General features: G+C 39.2%; 1 protein-coding gene across 3 annotated transcripts in view; it reads right to left on the minus strand.

The window, feature by feature from the left end:
- Positions 1 to 26,138, minus strand: part of ITGA8 (integrin subunit alpha 8) — a 196,557-nt gene that overhangs the window by 42,635 nt on the left and 127,784 nt on the right. For 2 of the 3 annotated variants that reach the window (XM_005564711.4, XM_065520345.2), the window contains exons 24-25: positions 15,292 to 15,397; positions 11,995 to 12,153 (exon numbers count right to left, since the gene is read on the minus strand). In XM_005564711.4, coding sequence (XP_005564768.3) covers positions 11,995 to 12,153; positions 15,292 to 15,397 — 265 coding nt within the window. Of the gene's footprint in view, positions 1 to 10,038; positions 10,404 to 11,994; positions 12,154 to 15,291; positions 15,398 to 26,138 lie in introns of those variants that run through there. The other variant, XM_065520346.2, reaches the window with a different exon arrangement.

The raw sequence follows: 26,138 nt of genomic DNA on the forward strand, positions 1-26,138 counted from the left end.
TACCTCATTGCTAATTAAAAAAAAAAAAAATAGCCAATGTAGTGGTACAAGCCTATAGTCCCAGACACTTGGGAGGCTGAGGCAAGAGGATCATCTAAGCCCAGGAGTTCAAGGCTGCAGGGAGCTATGATCACGCCACTGAATTCTCAGCCTGAGCAACAGAGTGAGGCCCTGCTCCTAAAAAAAATAAAAATACAAAAGAACAAAATTATAGATGTCATTTTATCAGAAGAGATTGGTGGAGGTAGAAATTTAACTGCAGTAGCTCAAGAGTTAATGGATTTTAACAAATGGATAATTATTTTAAAAGATACAAAATTAAATCCTTCTGTTGTTTTTATATTAAATTCCCTATGGCTCAGAGACAAGGTGAGCCTTGTCCCCCAAATAAGGCATGAAAATGAAATATTGCTCTTTGTAGCAACGCTATTTATAACAGAGAAGAAAAACAGTAGCTTAACACTTTGTAGGCATATACAGATTACTGATTAGATACGTTATGATATATTTATACAGAAGACTACTGGACAGGTTTAAAAAATGATGACATGAAGCTCCATTGGAATTTAGAAAGATACAATATATTTGCAAGGGGAAAAGACAGGTTTACAACAGCATATGTAGTAAGATTGTAGTTTTAATAAAAATGGATGTATCTGATATTGTAGATCTATAAGTAGAAATAATCTGGAAGGGCAGTCCTCAAAGTGTTACAGTGGTGGAGATCTGATGATACTAAGGGAGTTTTGCTTATTTCTTTTTAGGTATGATAATAATGTTATAGATTTTAAAAGGGTCTCCTTATTTATTTTTCATTTTTATAGACAGGGTCTCACTGTGTCTGTCAGGCTGGAGCACAGTGGGTACAATCGCAGCTCATTACGCAGACTGATCCTCCTGCTTTAGCCTCTCAAATAGCTAGGACTACAGGCACATCCTGCCACACCTAGTGAATTTCAGTTTTGTAAAGACAGCGTCTTGCTGTGTTGCCAAGGCTGGTCCTGAACCCCTGGGCTCAAGTGATCCTCCTGTCTCAGCCTCCCAAAACATTGAGACTACAGGCATGAGCCACTGTGCCTGGCCAAGCCTCCTTATTCATTGGCAATATATATAATAGTAAAATGTTTACGGATGAAGTGGAAAAATAAGTTAATGCATAAATAAATGGAAAAAATAACAGTAAACAGGTGGTAAAACTATTAGATATTGAAAATGCTCTTCTTTATGTTTTTACATATTAGCTGATATATTCTTATGATGAACATTTAGTATTTTTAACATAAAAATTATGAACAATGTACAAAAATGTAAAATTGTAAAAAAAGTAAATGAGAAATGAAAAAGTAGGGATAGCAAGCACAGCTTGGCTGTAAATGGAAGGGGAAAGAGGTCCGTTCTTGAAAGAGAATACAGAGTGAAATTACTGCATTTACTGTTTGTTTTGAAGATGAGAGAAATTTAACAAAGTTTATAGAACCCAAGTCATGCCCAAGGAGAGAAGAAGAGGTTGAAGATACGGGAAATGGGGATACTTGATGTAGCAAAGTTAATTCATGGAGCTGGAAGAATAATCCTCCTTTCTCTGGAAGTGTTGGAAAGAAATTGAGGATGGAAGAGAGATGATTAGGAGGTGTGTGGAAGGCTGGGGTGGTGTGTTAGTCCATTCACACACCGCTATAAAGAACTGCCCAAGACTGGGTGATTTATAAAGGAAAGAGGTTTAATTGACTCACAGTTCTGCCTGGCTGGCAAGGCCTCAGGAAACTTACAATCATGGCAGAAGGTGAAGGGGAAGCAAGGCACCTTCTTCACAAGGTGGCAGGAGGGAGAATGAACACAGGAGAAACCACCAAACACTTATAAAAACATCAAATATCATGAGAACTCACTCACTATCACGAGAACAGCATGGCGGAAACCATCCCCATGATCCAATTACTTCCACCTGGTCTCTCCCATGACACGCGGGGATTATGGGGATTATAATTCAAGGTGAGATTAGCCTAACCCTAGCAGGTGGGGAGGGGTTTGGGATGGGGAAATGGATCATTCCTAACAGTAATGATAGAGCTATTGCCTAGGAAGGACAGAGAGCGTGGTGAAGGTTTAGACAAGGCAACGAGGAGGATGGGGAAGAGCGATCATCACAATGGCAGATGCCCCTGCGAAGCTGGCGGCTCCGTGAACGTGCGCCAACATCCATCTGTCATGGTGCCATCAGGCTATGGGGTAGAGAAGCCAGGCTGTGGGACTGTGCATGCATGACTGAGATTTTCAGGGCAGGGGCTTGGAAGGATATTAGGAACAGGAGGTTATGGGGGCTTGTAAAAGCGTGTTTCAAGTAACTCATCGTGGAGTCCAGGCTTGGCAGAAAAGAAGGTATGACCAGAGGAAGTCCTGAAAGTGGGTTGGGGTAACTGTGTCAGAGAAAGCATTTATACCAAGGAAGAAAAATTTTCTTGAAGAGAACAAGTGAGACCATCATAAAAATAGGAGATTGAATTGGAGGAGAAAGGAAAGTTGAGTTGAATGTCTTGGAGGCAGGGTAGTTTGAGGTGTTGTTGAAGACCAGTGGCAGAAACCCTGGGAGGTGGAGTGCATGGACCTGAGGGGAGGCCTTGGATATCCCAGCCTTATGGGCGCTGGGACATCCCAGAACCATAGAAGAGCCTGGCACAATGAGGAGGAGGGGAAGCCCCGCAGTTGATCGAGGTTGCTGTTATGGTTTGGATATTTGTCCTCCCAAATCTCATGTCGAGTTTTAATTGCCAATGAGGGAGGTGGGGCCTGGTGGGAGATGCTGGGGTCACGAGGATGGATCCCTCATGAATGGCTTGGCCATCGCATTGGTGCTAAGTGAGCTTCTACTGTGAGTTTAAAAGTGTGCAGCACTCTCTGCCCCACCCATCCTCTCTCTGTTGCTTCTGCTTTCACCATGTGAAGTGCCTGCTCCTCATTCTGCCTTCTCCATGAATAAAAGCTCCTTCAGGCCTCCCAGAAGCCAGGCAGGTGCCAGCTCCATGCTTCCTGTACAGCCTGCAGAACTGTGAGCCAATTAAACCTCTTTTCTTTATGAATTACCCAGTGTTAGGTATTTTTAGCCAGGCAAGAATGGCCTAATACAGATACTCAATGATTGAGGATCTGATAGAACAGTTTTTATGGCATAAGATAAATTGTGAGCTTAGACAGAAAATTAAGAATTGTGGAAATCGCTTGCTAAAATTCTCTCATATGTTTTCTATCATATACTATGTGGGCGTGCATGTAGATTGTGCTTTGAGATGAATCATGTGAATTCTTTTATAGGTCATTGACAGTTATGTTACAGAGGTTAACTCTGTAGTTAACCAAACTACAGAGAAGAGGCACTATAAAAAATGAGAGACTGACTCTTTATTCCCAAGCTATAGCCTATTATTATTATTATTAGCAGTAAGCAGTAATAGTAGTGGTAGTGGTAAAACAATAGCCCGAACAGCCAGGTGCAGTGGCGCACGCCTGTAATCCCAGCGCTTTGGGAGGCTGAGGCAGGCAGATCACATGAGGCCAGGAGTTCAAAACCAGCCTGGCCAACATGGCAGAACCCCATTTCTACCAAAAACGTAAAAATTAGCTGGGCTGCTGGTGGTGCACACCTGTAATTCCAGCTACTCAGGATGCTGAGGCAGGAGAGTTGCTTGAACCTGAGAGGCAGAGGCTGCCGTGAGCCGAGACAGTGCCACTGCACTCCAGCAGTCTGGGCGACAGAGTGAGGCTGTCTCCAGGAAAACAAAAACCAATACCCGGAAGAAAACTCTTTAACTTCCGGTGTGGTTTCATCAGATGTATCTTGTGTACAAATAAAGAACATGTCCTATTGGGGTAAATCGTCATTCACAAATATTTGTAAGTGGTCTCTCAATAAAATACAGGGCTTACTTTGAGCTAGAGAATGACAGCGTCGTGTGGCAGGGGTTGATGGAATACATCTCTGTATTTTGCGACACTGTTTTACAAATAGAGGAATGCCACTCTTACACACCATAGTCAAAAGGTCTCCAAATAGCTTGCAAACCAGCTTTCTGAAATGACATTCCAGAAATTATTTAAAAACAAAACAAAACAAAAAGGAAGAAGTTACCCAAGAAATCTAAACAACAGTTAAAGCCCATTTTCTACATGAACATTTGGAGCCTCTTTCACAGTTGACAATGAACCTCCAGGCCATGGTTTTCCACTGAGGGTGGAGGACGCTAGCCTCTTAGCATCCATGATAGGCAGACAGTTCCCAGGACAATTTGTTAAGTGCTAGGAGAAGCTGGTGGTAACCACTAAAGTGTCTTCTGCAGAACAAATGAAAATGACTTCTTTTTGCATAAGGAAATAATTGTTGGTAAACATGTTTCTTTCTACAGCTGCTACTCAGAATTTAGCCCAACAGGAATTTTCTATTTTCATAATCTTTACCAAACTCTTCACTGTGTCATAAGTTTAAATTTATGGATTAAAGGGATACTGTGCAGCCAGAATGTGCAATACAGTCGGAAATGCGGCATTTGAAGAAAGGTAGTTGGGTGAAATTAGATTAAGGGCCCTGTGAACCCAAACAAAAGCAATGCACACTATCTTTTTCTTGTTTGTAATTTGTTTTTGGATTTCAGATATTCCTAGCACACAAAAAAACAACAGACAACTCTCATATACTTTGCCTATAATTAAACCGAAGTGGAGACAAGCCTGGGGGGGGCAGTCCACCATGTAATTTTCTTTAAGACATGAATGTTGAGGGTTTGTAGGGAAAGAAAAACCCCACTTTTTTTAACCTCCTGAAAAGTTCATGCAAAGCATAACTAAAAGAATCAACTCACTCTGCTGGTGATGTTGAAGCTTTTGTTAGTATTTGAACATGGTGTTTTTACATCCCAAAATATATATGCAAACCTGAAGACCATCTCAAAGAGAAGGTAAAAATCTCAGACTGTATAATTCTTTTTGGTGGTCGAGAATTGGATCTTCAGGCACTCTTAAAAAGGCGAATACAATTCTTCTATCAGAGGTAGCATTCCCATAAGAAAGAGAAAGCCTACTTAGGACAGACTGACCAGGTCCAGGGGTAAGCCATAGATGTCACTAGCATGTCACAATCGGAGAGGAAGTAAATTAAAATTGACTACTCTTCTCCTGATCAGACCTTCTAAAATAATAAACAGTTAAGTTTTTTTTGTTTTTGTTTTTCCTGGGAGGAGAGTTTGTAGAAGACAGCTGAGTATCGAAGGGGCAAGTAACAGCCATCAAATATGCTTTAGCTAGGACATAGATTACAGTTCCTGTGGTCAAGGCTGTCAAAATGATTCCACAAAGAAATCAGGAGTTAATGGCAAAGATATACTAAATAATCTTCTTCCTTTCATGTCTTGATTTTTTTTTTTTTGAGACAGTCTTGCTCTGTCACTCAGGCTGGAATGTAGTGACGCGATCTCAGCTCACTGCAACCTCCGCCTCCTGGGTTCAAGTGATTCTCCTGCCTCAGCCTCCTGAGTAGCTGGGATTGCAGGTGCCCACCACCACGCCCAGCTAATTTTTGTACTTTTAGTAGAGATGGGGTTTTGCCATGGTTGCCAGACTGGTCTTGAACTCCTGACTTCAAGCGATCCTCCTGCCTCGGCCTCCCAAAGTGCTGGGATTACAGGCATGAGCCACTGTGCCTAGCCATATGTCTTGATTTTTAAGGGTGTGTGTGTGTGCGCGTGAGTGAGAGAGAGAGGGAAAGAGAACCAAGAACTGTTGTGCTAGGAAGTAACAAGAGTGCCTGCATTCTGAATTAAGGAAAACCGGTACACGAAGGCAGTCAGGAAGAAGAAAGTACCCTTAAGGATAACACAAAACTATGCAAATTTGCCAAGCCACTGTCTGCGGGCCCACTCATTCCAAAACACAACTCCAAAACTCTCATCCCTAATGAACGGACAGTTTCTGTGTCTCTGCTTTCCTTGTTTGTACTATCTGGTTATAATTTGGACTTCCTATGGGACCGGTCTGGTTCAGGAGACATTCTCGGTGGCAACCTCCAGCTTTCCATGGCTCTCACAGCAGTTTTTACAAACAGTATTGGCTTTTGTAATTCTGTAATTTTGTAATTCTCTCATGTTAAGCTCTTCTTAGTCTATAGAGTCTTTCAGGCCCCTTTTATCTCAGGATTATTTTCTTGAACTTGGGCCCAAAACCGTGTTCCATAGTCTTAACATAGGTTATATGTGGGCATTTTATCGGTCCTCCTCTCCTAGGTATGGTCTCACATCTAAGCCTTTTCCCTCTGCATCTCACACTTAGCTGTCTATTACAAAGTCTTGCCAATTAAAGAAAAATCCTAGGCCAGGCATGGTGACTCACGCCTGTAATCCCAGCACTTTGGGAGGTTGAGGTGGGTGAATTGCCTGAGCTCAAGAGTTTGAGACCAGCCTTGGCAACATGGTGAAACTCCATCTATACAAAAAAAAAAAAAAAAAGCAAAAATCAGCAAGGCGGGGTGGTACATGCCTATAGTCCCAGCTACTTGGGAGACTGAAATGGTAGGACTGCTTGAGCCTGGGAGGCAGAGGTTGTGCAGTGAGCAGAGAGAGCGCCACTGCACTCCAGCCCATGCAACAGAGTGAGACCCTATCTTAAAAAAAAAAAAAAAAAAAGAGGCCAGGAGCAGTGGCTTACGCCTGCAATCCCAGCACTCTGGCAGGCTGAGGAGGGTGGATCACCTGAGGTCAAGAGTTCGAGACCAGCCTGGCCAACGTGGTGAAAACCTATCTCTACTAAAAATACAAAAAGTAGCCGGGTATGGTGGTGGGTGCCAATCCCAGCTACTCAGGAGTTTGAGGCAGGAGAATCACTTGAACTCAGGGGCAGAGGCTGCAGTGAGCTGAGATTTCGCCTCTGAACTCCAGACTGACTGACAGAGTCAGACCCCATCTCAAAAACAAAAAGAAAGAAAGAAAAAGAAGAATCCTTTACTCGTTATGAAACTTTTGGCTCCTCAATAGGTTTTACTTTTTCAACCTCATCTTATCTAAAGATCACAGTCTGTGTGCAGGACTCTCCAAACCCTACGATAAAGCCCCATCAAATAAGAAAATTGATAGTTTGAAATAATTATTGTACTGGCTTTAGATTAGTTGAGAAATACTTGACTCAACTCTTAAAATTTTCTTCCAAGAAAGATCTGGAAAAAATTAGCTCTAATGGTTGGATGCTGCAGGCAGTTGAACATTTCAAAAAGTTGTAGATGGTACGATGTGAATAAAGTGCCGTGTTAAAATCCTCTATCTCTGACCTAGACCCTGCAGCCTGGAGGGAGACCCTTCCCGGGCATCTGCTTATGCCCCTAAGTTTACAGAAAACACCAACGGAACCTGGTGAAGCAGAAACTATCAACGGAGAAGCAGAAACTCCAAGGCAGAGACATTGTCATTGGGAGGCAAAAGAGAAAGTGGGAAGGGACGTCCCCAAGGTACTTCCATGCCCCTACGCTGACCTCAGCTGGGCCCTGGGGCCAACTCACAGGGGAAACCCCAGTTGTGCAGCTCACCCAGCCTCTCCTGATCCCCTCCAGCCCCCCGCCCTGTTGCCTATCCCTGATTCTACCTTCCCTCATGCCCTAAGGTTCGAAAGTGTGGACACACCAAGCTGAGTGAATCCCATAAATCCTGATATGAGGCAAGTATTTATTTATTTATTTGTTTAGAGGCAGGATGTCATGCTGTTGCCCAAGCTGGAGTACAGTAGTGTGATCATAGCTCACTGCAGCCTCCAACTTCCAGGCTCAAGTAATTCTTCTTCCTCAGCCCCCTGAGCAGCTGGGACTCCAGGGACTATAGGCATGTGTCATCATGCCTGGCTAATTTATTTTTATTTTTTGTAGAAATGGGGTCTTGCTACATTGTCCAGGCTGCTCTTAAACTCCTGGCCTCAAGTGATCCTCCCACTTCAGCCTCCCAAAGAGTTGGGATCGTAGGCACGAGCCATGTGCCTGGTCCAAGACAAATATTCAGAATAAGAACTCACTGACTTCTAGAAGCATTTGTGTGTGGTTGCCCCTGCCCCACCCCAATTTAGTTGCTAATGCTCTGTGTTTGGACAACAAGTGAGATGCTTGTGGGTGAGAACTTTTCACCACTATTTTTTTAAAGCAGCTACAGGTTACAGGATGATCCCAGTGGTAGTTTACAGAAGCCGTCAATGCCTCCTCCTGACTTTGGGGACATTAGGGTAACTTGCTGGGATAACCAAACTGTAACCAGTTTCCACTGTGAAAAAAACCTGAACCTTGTTTGGGTCTTATCACATGCCGAGACTTACGTGTGAAGACTTTCAGGGATATGTTGTATTTGCAGTGCATATCCGGGTTATAGACTGGTTGTATTTCAGAAGGTTTTAGGCTAGATGTTTGGCATTCAGAATGCATTTCTCTTTAGAAATGATGTTTTAAATGGTGTTTCAGTTCTCAAGCCAGTCCACAAAACCCCAACTTAATCCTCAATAGGGCTTTGATGCCGCCAAAGTATGTGTTTGTAAGAAAAATAACAATGTCCAGGACTGCTGCCATATGAGTAATTTAAAAAATAAAAGAAAATCCATTTGTTAAGTACATTACATTAAACACTGATATTTAGGTGGGAATCGATTTAATTGAGAGAAATTAGGAAGTATGTGGGAGCTTATAGGGATTCTCAGGGCATATCTGGGAAGTTCTGAAGACTGTAGAGTTAGTGGCAATGGATCCCTGTAGTGTGTGACCTCTAAAATGTTTCTTAGGAAGTTTGGCTTGTTTTTCGCAAGTTTCCCTAGAGATCTGTGAGGGATCAGGGAGAGGTAATGAAGAAGAGAGCATTTTTCCAGTGGGAAGTGGGCAACTTAAGAACACATAAGGAAGGGGGATGTTGACTACAAAGTGTATCCGAACACAAGGGAAAGGGATTTTGCTGAAAGGAAATCAGTGGAATGATTAAAGAGGAAAACATAGGAAGGAAATGGCCAATCCCTCAGCTTGAGAAAGCTGGGGAGAGAGCTCCTCTCTTACAGGTCCACGGTGGCCTGCAACATTTTGAGGGCTAGTGCAGTGGGGACTGGACCATCTTCAGAAAGGGAGAAGAACTTGTAGACATGTACTACTCACAGATGCAGCTGTTTTATGAGACACTTGCTCCTATATCACTCTTCTTATAAAGAAACCGTAGAACCAAATAATCAGGAATTGAACCTCAGTTCACTTCCCCAGTAAGAAAGATTGGATACTGGAATTGAATTCTTGCCTTGACAGATGTTATTTCTGCCGCCTCCCTGTTCCTTTTTGTAAGCCCATCCTCTGTCTGCTTCTTACTAAAAATAAAACTAACTATACAATTTTTTTAAAGAGATGGAATCTTGCGATGTTGCCTGGGCTGACCTCAAACTCCTGGCCTTACGTGATCCTCCCACCTCAACCTTCTGAGTAGCTACAGACACACATCACTGTGCCTGGCTATGGCACAATTTTTTGTTTTTTTAACAGCAATTCATTTTCATGCTAATTTGAATCTAAAATGATTATTAAAATTAAAAATTTCTCAGATCTATTCTGTTGAAGAAAACAATGGGGAAGAGATTATTTGTTTTTCACTGAAGTCCAAGTCACATCAAGAAAAGACGATCTTTGCATTCTCTAGGAAAAATTAAATTGCCAAGTAAGTTAATAGCAACTTCACCAAAAAATTATTTAGCGTCATAAGAGAATAATTTCCAGTGCTCTCAATTATTTATAGCCACTAATATAAACTCTCTTGATTATCTGTTTTTTAATGTCTATTAATAAAAGCTCCCTTAGACTTTCTGGAGCATTTATTAAGTGTAGGTGAAAGTACTTTGAGAACCTGAAAGCAGTAACATTTCAACTTCTCTATGAATTTAGAATTTCAAAAATTCACAAATTGCTATGATTAGTTATTTAAGGGAGATATTACTTTAAATTGTATTTAAATCTTATATTCAATTTCCACAGATTCAAAGTTTTAGGAAGATAATTGAATTGCATTTTAGAAATTATTAGCCTCAGACAGAATTTATTAGCCTCAGACAGAATTTTACTCCAAGTCTATACATTAAAGAACAAGTGGGGGCCAGGTGCGATGCCTCACAACTGTAATCCCAGCACTTTGGGAGGCTGAGGCGGGTGGATCACCTGAGGTCAGGAGTTTGAGACCAGCCTGGCCAACATGGTGAAACCGCGTTTCTACTAAAAATACAAAAAATTAGTCAGGCGTGATGGTACATGCCTGTAATCCCAGTTACTCGGGAGGCTGAGGCAGGAGAATTGCTTGAACACGGGAGGCGGACGTTGCAATGAGCCGAGATGGCGCCATTGTACTCCAGCTTGGGCAACAAGAGCAAAACTCCGTCTCAAAGAAAAAAAAAAAAAAAAAGAATAAGTGGGAAGTAGGGAACGCCAGGTGCTTAGTATATACTATGGCTTGGTTTGCAAGAATCTGTCAACATTTAAGACAAGTCATCTATTAGTACTATCCCAGTCACAGTATGCCACAAAAAAACAAATAACTCACAACCAACATGGTGTACATTAAACCAGTTACATAATATATACAAACATATATAAATAGTGTCAGATATAAACTAAACATTACGTTCAAAAAGAGTTAGAGGTCTCTGCAGAATCATGTGCTCAAGGAATCTATGACGGAAAGTACATGTTAAATGCAGTGCAGGATATGTAAAAGTGTTAATTATTTAAATGTTATACATTTGCATTTGCAGATGTTATTTTACAATAAGCTGCTGTCCTTTAAAGAATTTTAAATCATCTCAATGAAGAGCAGAGAGGAAATGAGAAAAAAAAATGCCAGGAAGGAAGTATTTTAAAGAATCTTGTGTAATACAAGTGGCCTTATGTATTATTTTCACATAAAGGAGGCTGTTGTCTCGTAAGTCCTTTACTAATGAACCCCCTTTAGTCTTCCCTTTGAATAGAAGGCATGTTGGGTTGAAAAAGAATGCCTTTCAGAATGAGCAATGACCCAGTGCCACTGGCCGAGGTAGGGGCAGACCTGCTGTGTTCTGGCTGGTGGCGTTGGTATTCCATGAAGGCTGTGCTGCGCCATTTTTAATAGAGACGCCGTGTCCTGGTAGCTACTAGGAGAACATTCGTTCTTACATGAAGTTCTCTCCTAAGGACAATATCTGACTACAAGAGGTTGTTGTCTTTTGTTTTTCTTTATACAAATGTGGCATTTTCAAGGGCTTATGCTAATTAATTTCTTTCTTTCCCAGAAAAACATGAAAGCCAAATTTGGATGTTAATCTGAATGGGATCAGCTCCTTGCTCCTTGTTAATGAAAGTCGGGCCCACAGACTGGCATCAGGTACAGGAGGTGGGAGCTTGCAGAGAGGCAGAATCTGAGGTCCAACCCCAGCCCCTGCATTGTAACAGACAGCCAGGTGATTCAGAGGAAGTTTGAAAAGCACTGCTCTAGGCTTTAAACTTCAATTGAAGAATAGGGTCCAGAACATTCCATTCTGGGAGTTCTCATGGCTCTTGGCAAATTATCACAGTTCACCACTTGCTATGGGCTGCAGCTGGAAGAGCCTCTTTTGACAAAGACCCTTACGAAATTTGGCAATAGACCAAAAAGACTTTAAAAATAGTATTTTTATACTAATTCTCCCAGACATGACATGTCTATTTATGATTTTGGTGTGCTGCTAATTGAGCCAAAAATAAAAGGTGCCTATTAAAATGGGTGAAATAAATGACAAGTCACCATGAGCAATAAAACTAAAAGAAATTTAAGTTTTTTAGGAGTAATACTTTAAATTAAGCTTGGTGTTTTAACTATAAAATGAAAAGGTCTGATCAATGATCATTGAAGCAACTTAAAATGATTTCACTGTTCTTTTTTAAACAAGCCCAGTTTGTATTTTTTCTGTACCATAAAAATAAAATCAGCAAAACCACTGATTAGACTAGACTCCTACCTTTATATCCTGTGGATTGATATTAGGATTCGTTTGGCACTGCAGAGGTCCCAGAGTTTGAATATGGAAAATGTAGAGAAGAAATTCATCCCGGGCAGAGAAAGGCCAGCCCACCTCCAGGATGGTGTCACTGATGGTACTTGGTCCAATATTGTGCAGCTGTAAACAAGTGACATGTTATCTAATGACACAGCAGAAGGCAGAGAGATGAAATCAAACTCCATATACTCTAGACCCATTTTAAAAAGCATGTATTGTTGGTTTTAACTCATCTGGACTATGACTATGGAAAATTAAGAAATTCAGAGTCGAAATGGCAAGAAGCACTCTGAAAGCATCGTGGGCTGGTGTTTAGAGAAAACTCTTCAATCTGTGAAGCTCTAAGAGTGGATTTCCTCAGTGAAGACCATACTACCCTCGTCTGATAACTGTGATGCTGGCTTTAAATTTATGTTAATTTAATCGTAGTGCTAGACATTTTAATTTTGATTATATGCCTTCAAAACTTAGTGATTCTCTCTTTACATTGAAATCTGCCTCCGCTTTCTTGACTACTGACTGTCAATTGCAACCATATGTAATGCACTCTCTTTCACCCTCTGGAAGAATGTCCATCCATTAAGAGCCAAGGCGGGTCCATGATCACCACAGTTCATTTCAAGTGCACGTTTCAAAGCTGAGCTCCTTCCGTTTCCATCAGCAAATATCAAGGCAAGAAAGGCCACATCTCATAAAGAGATGAACGTTTTTTAACACGTGAATCCTGTACTTGGAGGACACAAAATTGTTTGCCCAAAACACCGAGTGCATTTACATTTATTACAGTTTTTTTAAAGTCAGCAGGGATTTTCTTCTTTTTCTTTTTTTCTCAGTTCTGAAAATTATAGTGATCTATAAAACAATGGATAATTGCTTTTGCTTATTCGATGACCTATTTAATTCATCTTATCAAAGAAGTTTGGCAACTGTTGATATAGTATATTTTGAGTCATGGGATTAGCAATGTACGGAATATTTGATGATTGCTTTTAGCACTACCAGTAACTACCCTAAACTTTTATGATCCACATTTATGCTAAGATTTGAAGCAGAACAGCCCTGAGAATGACTGAGTCTGAATATATTTTCATACTTTAAAGCTTCACCATTCTTGAGCAGAAACCAGCACACACAACTTTATTATTTGACAGCTTTTTTCCTTTTTCTTTTTTCCAGTGAGGTTCTTAATCAGAGTGGCCTTGGAGACTGTGTTATCCTTTTGCTATCAAAAGAGCTTAAGGCAAAGCTTTGATCCAGCTTTGGACAAGACTCCTGAATCTGGGCCACAGGTTGGGAGGATGACGGAGGGTTTCATGCTGATGCTGCCAGGAGTTGAAGCGTCTTCCCCACGTTTGTAAACAGTTCATCACTTTTGAAAAGGCTTTATTGTTAATCTTAGGGGATGTTATTCATGTCCCTTGTAGCTTGAGATGAAAGTCATAGTCAGAATTACTAGATTAGAGGCATGAGTTACATAGGAAAGGAACAGAAGGCATTAGTCGAGAAGGAACCTCAAACGGAATGCCTCGGAACATGGTTTTACCAAAATTCCATGCCTGGTTCCTTGAAAACAAATAGGAATAACTACTCTTTACTGCTAGCACTGACTTTATTTAAAAAAACAAAAAAAACAAAAAAACAGAGCAATACCAAACAAAAACCTGAACAACTACTAAAGTAGCCCTTTGCTATATGTTGGTTTCTTTTTAGAAAATTATTTATGTTATTTTTTATTATTATTTTTAGAGATTGGACCTTGCTATGTTGGCCAGGCTGGTCTTGAGCTTCTGGCCTCAAGTGCTTCTCCTACCTCAGCCTCCCAAAGTGCTGGGATTACAGGCTGGAACCACTGTGCCCAGCCATCTGTGTTGGCTTCTAACTGAAAAAAAGTTTAAATGTTTCAGGTGATGGGTCAGCAGATCCTCTCCCTGTTCACAATTTAGTGCCTGAAATGGGAAAAGAACATCAACTCCTTTTTATGCATCACTGGTTCACTTCTGGAAAATATTTTACTAATCAATGAACTATTTAAAATCTCAGAATATATTCATTTCCAATTTGGGTTCTTTGGATGAAAAGTAAAATTATTTTTATCTATGTACCATATTCCCATCTCATATATTATATATGCTTTTTTATTTTATTTTATTTTATTTTATTTTATTTTAGAGACATAGTCTCACTCTGTCGCCAGGCTAGAGTGCAGTGGCACGATCTCGGCTGACTGCAACCTCTGCCTCCCGGGGTCAAGCAATTCTCCTCCCTCAGCCTCTCGAGTAGCTGGGACTACAGGCTTACGCCACCATGCCCAGTTAATTTTTGTATTTTTAGTAGAGATAGGGTTTCACCATGTTGGCCAGGATGGTCTTGATCTCTTGACCTCATGATCCACCTACCTTGGCCTCCCAAAGTGCTGGGATTACAGGCATGAGCCACCACACCCAGCCGGTTTTATATCTATATATCTCTCTATATATCTATCTATCTATCTATCTATCTATCTATCTATCTATCTATTAGCACAATAGTGAATAGTTCTTAATATTTTCTGTCTAGTACCTTCTAGTTGGTGACCTTCAGTTTAAAAGATGGGTGGGTTTTAAGGATATCTGAAATATAGGAAAAAATGAAGTAATGTCTAGGAAGCTAGCCATTTTTATGTCTAGGTTGTCCAAATATTTTAAAAACGGAAATAATTAAAAACAACAATGACAACAACAATAACAAGGTAAAGTGTTTTCACCATGTAATGGCTCTCATACTAAGGAACAAGTGATTATATCCAGGATTAATCAACAGAACACCCCACTACACCCCACTGCAATATGATAGCATCACAGCACAAAGCTAGGCAGTATATACAGCTCAGAACTTGGACTGATGTCTTTTAAAATGCTATCTACTGTAGTCCTAGCACTGTGAGGGGCTCAGGTGGGTGGATCGCTTGAGCTCAGGAGTTCGAGACTAGCCTGGGCAACATGGTGAAACCCCGTCTCTAGAAAAAAATACAAAAATTAGCCAGGTGTGGTGGTGTCTACCTGTAGTCCCAGCTACTCAGAAAGCTGAGATGGGAGGATTGCTTGAGCCCAGAAGGTCGAGGCTGCAGTGAGCTGTGACTGAACCACTGTACTCCAACCTGGGAGACACAGCAAGACCCTGTCTCAAAATAATAATAATCATCATCATGCTACATAGAATTTATTTGCACAGGGCTTAAGAATAAAGCCCTAACACAACTTTCACATAGACAATGGCTACCTCGTAAATATGTTCCACCAATGGTCCAACCTCCTCCTCTTTGTGGGGCTCCTCTTCTGGTTCCCAGTTATGAATGGGTAGAACAATCTGCGGAGGGTGTGACACTCTGCAACATGAAATGTCCTGTTAATTGTTGGCAGTGGCCAAGGTAAAGAATGTTTTACTAGTGGACAGTACACTAACAGAAGCAGAAGAAAGTGGCTTTCAATTTATTTGAGTAGATATTCCCTACAGGGAAAAATATTGAAAGTGACATCCAGTAGAATGACTACAGCCATGGTGAAGGATCTGAAACTGCTACTGTAGGCTCTCCAGCCCAGAGGGCAACTATTTTATAGCATCTCATCTCATGGGCACTAAAGAAGAGAGTGGAGAGTGTTCCTGAGTTGAGATGAATAACCAAACCTATATATCCATCTATTTCACATGTGAGAACGTGTGTGTGTGTGCTGGGGCGGGTGGGGGGGGTTATTTCATCCCTGCTTTAAGCCGTATCAAGAAATGGGACTCTTTTTTGCAGATTAAAAAAGTCTAGGATGCTGTGTGTTGTGTTAAATGTCCAGTTATGAAGAAATATAGTTTCTGGTTGAAGTCATCAGAGTGGAAAAGTGGTCATTGTACATTCCTCCTTCCGATATTTCTTTGGCTTCCCGGGAAAGCTAGGCCCAGAGCCAGAACAAAATAAAGTGTGATTGAGTTATAGAGTGGTCTTATAGATATCTCAAGTGTGAGAGAGAGACAGAGAGTTAAATGGTGTAATTAAGGAAGTAGGATATTAACTTGACATATGATTATTTTTTTTCCTGCAACTTACACCTAGAAAATGAGCATTGGATAAATGACATACAATACATGGCATTATTTCATATAAAAAGCTGTTTACAAACTAAGTTGTTATTTTTATAAAATCTTAAGAAAGGTAGTCCTCAAAACAAACCAATGTCTTCTAGCAGTTTTTAGGTAAAATGTGTCTTTAAAAGAATTCCTAGACTTTCGACTAAAAGTAACCTCAACAGAAAACATCGCTTTTGGCAATCAGATGTCATAGTGCCCTTTTGAAGGTATCCAATAATTAACATGGCCTCTGGCAACTTCAAATGTTAGCAAAGTTTATTGGGTTATATTCTGACCCTAGGGCAAGTAATTTAATTTCTGTATATCTCTCTTTCTTCATCTGAAAAATTATGATAAACTCTTTGGTTTGTGTACCACAAATGATTGGAAAACATCTCAAATGCTTTTGGTCAAAGTTAATTTGACTACATTGTTTTCTAGGAATGACTACATTTTAAAAACAGACAACCCACAGAAATGTTGCTAAATTGCATAGCTCTTTGCATATGTCCTTACTGTGCAATGTTAAATAAGAAGAACAGGGCACAACTTTGCTGGACTGATACCACGAACATTTCTACCTTTATATTGGTTTGTCATTATGCTATGTTCCCTTTTCTTACTTGGTTTGATTAAATCATGACAGACTCCTTTCATCAGAGAGAAGCCCAGAGAGCCTGGGTTTCTATTCCTGTCTTGACAATCTCACCACCCAAAGCCGGAGTTTGCTTTCAGCTTGGCAACAGAGAGTTGAGTTTGTGTTCACAATCCATTGTCCATTGTGAGGTTCTAGGGACACTTTTATTTATTTATTTATTTTGCATAGAGAACAAACACAGCACAGAAGCTGAACACATTTTCTCTGAAAACTTTTGTTTTTATGGTTATCAATCCACAGGACTGGTCATAAATTCCCTAGGTTCATAGAATTATACGTATTTGAATCTTGACCAGTACTATGGAGATGATATCGTCAAAACCCTTCATTTTATACATGAAAGGAAGACTGTTGTACAGGAAAGTAGAGGGTTAGTTGCAGGTGAGATCTAGAACTCGGATCCTAAGTATCAGCTACTCTATTTCTAATATAAAATGCACCATCGGGGCTCCTAAGCTGCAGTGGTATTTAGTGAGGATGACTTAAACTTCCTGGCATAGTTCTGTAACAAAAAATCAAATAGAAGTCTATGAAGAAACACATAATCTATCAAAACATCATATCAAAATCATTTAAAAAGCATGGGTCACAAAACTCAGTTATTTACCTTCTGAAGACTACTTCAAATCCAGGGAAACCATGGTAAAGAATGGTTCTCTAAAGATCTCAACTAAATCAGTGTTCATGGTTTTCAAAGTGAATTTTTTAGAAAGAAGGAAGAAAGCAAGCAACACAGAATATATTGAAGTAATTTGCCTACGATGAACAGCCAGTGTGGTAATCTTACAACCCTCACTGCATACCCTTCCATCCTAAGATGGAAGCTAGACCATTATCCCAGTGAGACCCTCAGATAGGAAGAAGACTGGGGTACTGTTAATGGTAACAACAAACATGAGAAATGCATTTTGGGAGAAGCAAGGAATTAGTTTTTTTAAAAAAATTAAACATTATTTTGAGATAATTCTAGATTCATATGTAGTTGTAAGAAATAATATGGAGAGATTCCATGTACTATTTAGCAGTTTCCCCAATTGTAACAGCTTGCAAAACCAAAATGTGATATTGTATGTAATATCACAACCAGAATATTGTCATTGACAGAGTCAAGAACACTTCTATCACCACCAAGACCCCCTTTTACAGGAACATCCACTTCCCTCTGTCCCTGTCTCCTCCATATCTCTTGGCAACCACTAATCTGTTCCTCGTTTATATAATTCTGTCATTTCAAGAATGTTATATAATTGGAATCATACAGGATGCAATCTTTTGGGATTGGCTTTTTTGACTCTGCATACTTCCCTAAAGGTCCTTCTGTCGATTGTTCATTCCTGTTTATTGTTTAGTGATATTCTATGGGATGGATGTACCATGATTTGTTTAACTATCAACCCGTCAAAGGACATTGGGCTGTTTGCAGTTTCTGGCCATTATTAACAAAGCTGCTATAAAGATTTATTTATGGATTTTTGTTTTTTTTTAGGTTTGCAGCCTGAGCATCATCTTTCTTAATCTCTTTTTCCTTATGATGCTTTTTTTTTTTTTAATTATACTTTAAGTTCTAAGATACATGTGTACAACGTGCAGGTTTGTTACATATGTATACTTGTGCCATGTCGGTGTGCTGCACCCATCAACTTGTCAGCACCCATCAACTCATCATTGACATCAGGTGTAACTCCCAATGCCACCCCTCCCCCCTCCCTATTTATGGATTCTTGTGTGAACTTAAGTTTTCATTTCTCTGGAATAAAGGAATTAGGTTTTCAGTAAGTTGAAGTATATACGCAATCAGGAAATTCAAATCTGAGGATTTGGTAGTGTGTTGTGAATCCTGTTTCAAATCCTTGTTTTCAAACCCTATCATTCCCAAATAGCAAAGACTACCACGTATTGTATGGAACAGTCTTGACCCTACCTGCTGTGGACGGTATCCTATGCAAACCTCAGTTGTTCATGTTTGTGGTCTCTCTTAGTGCATACCCATTCAATCTTGATTATTTTACAAAATCTGCAATCTTACTACTCTTCATGAACTCAGTGTATGTGGTGCTGTCTCTTGTGGCCAAGTTTACTTCTCACAGACATGTGCTAAACTGATCCTTTGTACCACGAAATGCATACAGATCTGCTTAAAGATGATGTTACCTAGCTTTGAAAGAAATGGAAAAATTCTCAGTATTTTTTTCCCACTCAAATAAATAAATCCATTTTTGTTATTTTTTAATTATAAAAAAAGTAGATAAAAAACTGCTTAAAATAAAGCATGATAAATTACATCAGAATAAACACCACGGACCAAAAAAAAAAAAGAAATTTCCGGGAGAGAACATGGAAGATTTTCCAACAGTAGCTGTTTGTTCTTTGATGTATTAAACATTGAAACCAATGTTTTGCTGCATATTTGCAGGAAAGAGTTACACTATGTAAATGGCTAAAAAGGATTTTAACACAGTCTTAGTGAATAAACTGTGGCCAATTGTTGGACATTAATCTAGCTATTAAAGTAACCACCTTCATATGAGAAACCCAACTTTAATGATCTGTTTTGATTATTGGCAAAAGTGAATAGAAATTTCCTTCTTTTTTTTACTGTAAGTAATGACAGTAATATTGAAAATATTAATCTCATAAAATGGATATTGAGAATAAAGATAGTTATATTCAGCCATTAGTTGTCTTGGATTTAGTTATGTCCTAACAAATAGAAATATTTCCCAATTTTTAAATTTGTTTTGGAATTAAGAAACAGTTTCAACTTATTTTTGGCTAGAAAAACTAAGAAACACTAAGCCTAAAGAAGGAGACAAAAGTTCATATACATTAATTATAAGCTTTGAAAAGATATAAAAATAAGATAGTAAAAAATAATGCTTGTGTTTTTTTCTCTGATTTTTAAAAATAGCAATTTTCTCATCGAGAGAGATAAGAGAATGAAATTAGAAGTCAACAAAAATAAAACATCTAGATTAGCTCCAAATATCTGTAAATCAAACAAGTCACTTCCAGTGAGTCAACTCATGACTAAGGAAGGAGTCACAAAGAAAACTAGAAAATATTTTAAGCTGAGTTATAACAAAAAACCCAACATATCAACATTTTGGTATGCTGCTAAATTTATACCTCTAAATGCTTATATACAAAAAAAGTCTCCAGTCAAACATAAAATTTCTGCATAGAAGAACTAGAAATGGGAGAGAAAGTCAAATCCAAAGAAAGCATGAGAAAGGATAACAAGAAAAACTGAAACCAATAAAATAGAAAAAAAGAAAAGAAAAAATAAAGAAAACAAAGAAAAATTAATAAAACAAAAAATGGATTCTTTGAAAAGATCACTAAACTCTAGCCAGACTGATCAGAAAATGTTAAAAAAAAAGAAAGAAAAAAGGAGAAGATATAAACTACCCATTTCAATAATGATGGAGAAGACATCACTAGAAATCCTACAGCTATTAAAAGGACAGTGAGAGAATATTATGAACAACATTATGCCAATACATGTAACAACTCAGATGAAATAGACAAATTCCTTTAATGAGAAACTACCACAGCCCATTCAAATAGAAATATATATTATAAATAACCTTACATCTAAGAATGAAGTTGACTTGTTCAAAACCTTCCTACAAAAAAATCCCCACAAAACCCTCCAGACTCAGAAGTCTTCATTGAATTTTACCAAATATTTGAGGAATAAATAATACCAACTCTACATGAATTACTCCAGGAAATAAAGCAGATGAAGGAATACTTACAAATCATTTTATGGAGCTAGCGTTCACCAGATACCCAAATTAGAAAAAGATATCGTGAGAAAGGAAAACTACAGATCAGTACTTCTTACGAACATAGATGTAAAAGTCACTAATAAAATTTTAGCAAGTCGAATCCCAGAATATCTAAAAAGGATAATCATCAAGACTAAATGTGTTTCTTCTCCAGAATGCAAGTTTGATTTAAAATTCAAAACCAAAAATTAATCAGTTCACCACTTTAATGGATAAAAAAGGAAAACAATTTAACCATCTTCATATACACAGAAAAAGCATTTGAAAAAACTGAACATACATTCATGTTAAAAATTCTCAAGAAAAGTAGAAATAAGAGAGAACATCCTCAACTTGATCAGGGGTGTCTGATCAACAAAATCCCTGCAGCTGGCATCAAACTTGATAGTAAAAGGCTGAATGGTGTTCTTGTAAAATTGAACAAGGCAAGGATATCTCTTTTTACCACTTCTATTGATCATGCACTGGTTTTGCTAGTCTATGCTATAAGAGAAGAAAAAAAAATGAAAGGCATAACTATGTAACAAATAATTTAACCTTATCCAAGAAGAGGTCTGGCCTTGGCCCTCAGCTTCTGGGGGTAATGCCTAAGCTCTTGGAATTGTATGCCTGATAGGAATAGCTTTGCTTGCCTGGAGCCTTGAATCACAGTGGATATCCTAACAATATGATTTAGAGTGGGGGTTGTTCGTACCAGAAAGACCAACAATGTGATATAGAGTGGAAGCTTTGGTCACATCATATCAATCAACTTGGAGACTGAGATCAATTATATGGGCAGATGATCAATCACATGGGCAGATGATCAATCAATCATGCCTATGTCGTAGAACCCCAGTAAAAACTCTGACCACTGAGGCTTGGGTGAGCTTCCCTGGTAGGTGATACTCCATGCATATTGTCACATGTCAATAGCAGAAAAGTAACATCCCTTAACTCCACAGGGGAGAACAATGGAAGCCCTGTGTTTGATCCTTTTCCAGATTCCACAGTATGTATTTCTTCCCTTGACTGATTTTAATGTCTCTTCTCTCTGTAATAATCTCTGTAAGTGTAATAGCTTTCAATGAGTTCTGTGTACTTCTACTGAATTTTTGACACCGAGGGTGGTTTTGGGAATCACGTGAATTTGCAGTTGGTGTGAAAAATGCAGGTGATCTTGTGTGGGGACTGTCCCCTCTAACTTTATAATTGGATAAACTTTTGCGTATGCAGATGGGAAAATAAGAAAAAAGTCTTTATTTGCAGACAACATAATTTTATAGAAGATACTAGGAAATATGTAAACAAAAAGCTACTAGAATTTACAAATGAATTTGTCAAAATCTCAGGATACATTCCTATATTTCAAGCCTTATTATTATATAGATTAGATAGCTGTACATACATACATACATCAATAGAAGAGAATAGCAAATCCAGAAATAGACTCTCACATATAATAATGGATTTTCAACAAAAGTGCCAAAGTAATTCAATGGGGGTAAAAATGGTCTTTTCAACAAACGGCATTAGGTATTCATGTGTAAAAGTGGGTCAGGTACAGTGGCTTATGCCTGTAATCCTAGCACTTTGGGAGGCTGAGGCAGGAAGATTGCTTGAGGCCAGGAATTCAAGATCAGCTTGGGCAATATAGTGGGAGCTCATCTCCAAAAACTTTTAAACATTAACTTGGCATGGTGGTGCATGCCTGCAGTCCCAGCTGCTTGGAAGGCTGCAGTGGGAGGATTACTTGAACCCAGGAGTTGGAGGCTGCAGTGAGATTTGATTGCGCCACTGCACTTCAGCCTGGGAGACAGAATGAGACCTTGTCTCAAAAAAAAAAAAAAAAAAAAAAAAAAAAAAAAAGACCCTGGGCCCTCACCTCACAACAGATACAACAATTAGCTTATAATTATAGCTCCAAGTATAAAACCTGAAATTATACAACTCCTAGAAGAAAATACAGGTGAAAATCTTTGTGACTTTGGAACAGCGTTATTTCAAATTAGGACACAAAGAACACAAACCATTAAAAAACCAACTGGATTTCATCAAACTTTTGCTCCTTGAACATCGCTATTAAGGAAATATAAACCCAAACTGTATACTGGGAGAAAATAATCACAAGACACATATTTGGTAAATGGCTTTTTATCCAGAATATACAAAGAACTTCTACAACTGGATAATGAGACAGAAAACCCAATAAATGGGTAAAAGATTTGAAGGAACACTTCACCAAAAATGAGATATTGATGGCAAATAAGCACTGAAAAGTTGCCCAATGTAACTAGTCATTAAGCAAATGAAAACTAAAAACTCAGCGGTACACTATAAGCTTACTAGAATGACTAAATACAAACCAACATAAAGCACATGCTGGGAAAAATGGCGCATGACTACAACTCTCATGCATGACTGATGGGAGTGAATAATGGAAACAGTATAGCCCTTCTGGAAAACAGTTGCACAGTTTCTTGTAAAGATACACTTATCATACAACTCAGTAATTACATTTGTGAGAGCAAATATTCCAACAAAGATCTGCACATGAATACTTTATAGCAGCTTTATTCTTCATAGCTCAAACTGAAGACAACTCAAATGTTCACCAACAAGTGAATGGATGAACAATTCACTGGACGTCCATCCATACAATGGAATACTTCTCAGCAGTAAAGAGAAACCATCATAGCAAAGACTTGGAACCAACCGAAATGCCCATCAATGATAGACTGGATAGAGAAAATGTGGCACATATACACCATAGAATACTATGCAGTCATAAAAAAAGGATTTCATGTCTTTTGCAGGGACATGGATGAAGCTGGAAACCATCATTCTCAGCAAACTAACACAGGAACAGAAAACCAAACACCACATGTTCTCACTCCTAAGTGGGAGTTGAACAATGAGATCACATGAACACAGGGAAGGGAACATCACACAGCGGGGCCTGTCAGAGGATGCCTCGAGGGTTAGGGGAGGGAAAGCGTTAGGAGAAATACCTAATGTAGATGACGGGTTGATGAGTGCAGCAAGCCATCATGGCACGTGTATACCTATGTAACAAACCTGCACATTCTGCACATGTATCCCAGAACTTAAAGTATAATAATAAAAGTATATATATAAAAAGAAATTGTCTACTGATACATCCAAGAACATAGATGTTTCTCAAGTGCATGAGGTTAGGTGGAAGAAGCCAGCATCATTCCCAATGACTTATATGACATTATAGATCATTCTGGAAAAAGGCAAAACTATAGTGACAGAAAATAGGCCAAGGTTGCCAGGGTCTCGGGGTGGGGAAGGGTTGATTATAAAGTAGTCCAAAAGAACTATGTGGAGTGATGGTACTGTTCTATATTGTATGTTCTTTCCATGTCATAACTTCTTCAACTAGACACCTAAAAAGGATGAATTTTACTTTATGTAATTTATATTCCAATAAATCTACTTTTGAGAAACCCCACAAACTCCATAAACTGTTGAAAGATACTGGCAATCTTTGTAACTGATGTAGGATTAGTGCCTAAACTCTAGAATAGAAAAGACTTTCTATACACTAATGAGAAAAAGTCAACTCTTTTAGTAGAACTATGTGCAAAAAAGGCTGGGTGTGGTGGCTCATGCTGTAATCCCAGCACTTAGGGAGACCAAGGCAGGTGGATCACCTGAGGTCCAGAGTTCAAGACCAGGCTGGCCAACATGGCGAAACCCCATCTCTACTAAATATACGTAACACCAAACTCTTTTTGGTATTGTGTACCAGGGGACTACAAGTTAAAGTAAGGTACCATTTCTTATCCACCATTCTGGCTCAAAAACCTGATCATGTTGAGAGTTAGCTGACAGTGTGGGGAAACGGAAACTTCACCCACTTCTTACGGGAGTGTAATTTGGCATAAGTATTTTGAAAAAGACTTTGGTATTATGTCGTAAAGTTAAATACAGCCTACTCTCTCATCCTGAATTTCCACTTCTAAGCATATCCTCTGCTGACGTTCTTCTCCATGTGTACTGGAAGATATGTACAAAAAACAATTGCAAAAAGGTAAATAATAAAAGCCCTGCATTTTCATCAAGAGTAGAATAGATAAATAAATTATGGTATATTTTTGCCAGGCACGGTGGCTCAGGCCTGTAATAATCCTGGCACTTTGGGAGGCTGAGGCGGGCAGATTCACCTGAAGGCAGGAGTTCGAGACCAGCCTGGTCAACATGGTGAAACCCTGTCTCTACTAACAATACAAAAATTAGCCAAGCATGGTGCATGCCTGTAATCCCAGCTACTGAGGAGGCTGAGGCCCAAGAATCACTTGAACCCAGGAGGTGGAGGTTGCAGTGAGCCAAGATCAGCCTGGGTGATAGAGTGAGGCCCAGTCTCAAAATAAAGTAAAATAAGATAAACTATGATATAGTTTTACAATGTAACACTCAGGCAGTTGATATGAATGACTTACAGGCATGTGCACTAAAATGAATCTCAAAAACATTGGTTTGAATGGAAAAAAAAATCAGAAACATACATAGAATATGATTTTATGTAGATAAGTTTCAAAAAACAATATCCCAGGCAGGATAGATAGCATGATCATTTCAAAGCATGAGCTCTGGAGACTGTTGCCTATATTTACATTCTGGCATTTTCTAGTTTAACCTTCAACTCCTTGGGCCACAATTCCCTCACCTGTACAAGGAGGATACTAGTTCATTTTAAGATGGGCTAACTTGGACTAGCACCCAGAAAGGAACGGTACATGTTAGACATTGCTATTATTCTCTAATCCGACAGGGGGCGCCCCAGCGGCACCAGGACAGCAGGGCAGGACCCATGGCAGCACTGGCTTTGCCTGCAGAAATACCAGCTGTCATCACGGAAGCTTGTAAACCACCGTGGAAAAGGAAGGAAACCAGGATTCTGGAACCCCAGTGACAACTTGGTCCAAAATACCAGTTGACATTTTTAGCCAATGTCATTGTTTTGAAAAACAATGATTTGTTTGTTCAAAACCAGATTGTGATTTTCTGAATCCGTGATTGTTCTGAAAAACCAGAATCATCAGAAAAAAAAAAAAAAAAAAAAAAAAAATCAATGAAGTCCAACTTCATTCAAGATAAGAACTACACACAACCCATTTCTGATTTCTTTTTCCCCCAGGCATGGATTTTGCAGCTGGTTGTCATTTCCTTGACCCTTCTCCCCCTGTCTCTCAATTGATTGCTTATTGGCACCTTCCTTAAAGAATAGGACCAAAGAAAAAAGATATCCCAATCAACCCTTGCATCTGAGAGTTAGTCATTTATTAAACTCCAGATGTGGCGTGGTAAGGCTAAAATGTCATCATGCTAAAATAATTATTGGAGAATTGAGACTTTTTTTCAGGGAATCACATGGTTGTCTACTTTATCGGGCTTCTTATCAACTGGTTTTTATAGTTTGATTACTGCACCGTCAATTTGGGGAATAAAGTGATTTCTTTTTTTTTTTTTTTTTTTGAGACGGAGTTTCACTCTTGTCACCTAGGCTGAAGTGCAATGGCACGATCTTGGCTCACTGCAACCTCTGCCTCCCGGGT

The sequence above is a fragment of the Macaca fascicularis genome, chromosome 9 (genome assembly GCF_037993035.2).
Source record: "Macaca fascicularis isolate 582-1 chromosome 9, T2T-MFA8v1.1".
Taxonomy (NCBI): domain Eukaryota; kingdom Metazoa; phylum Chordata; class Mammalia; order Primates; family Cercopithecidae; genus Macaca; species Macaca fascicularis.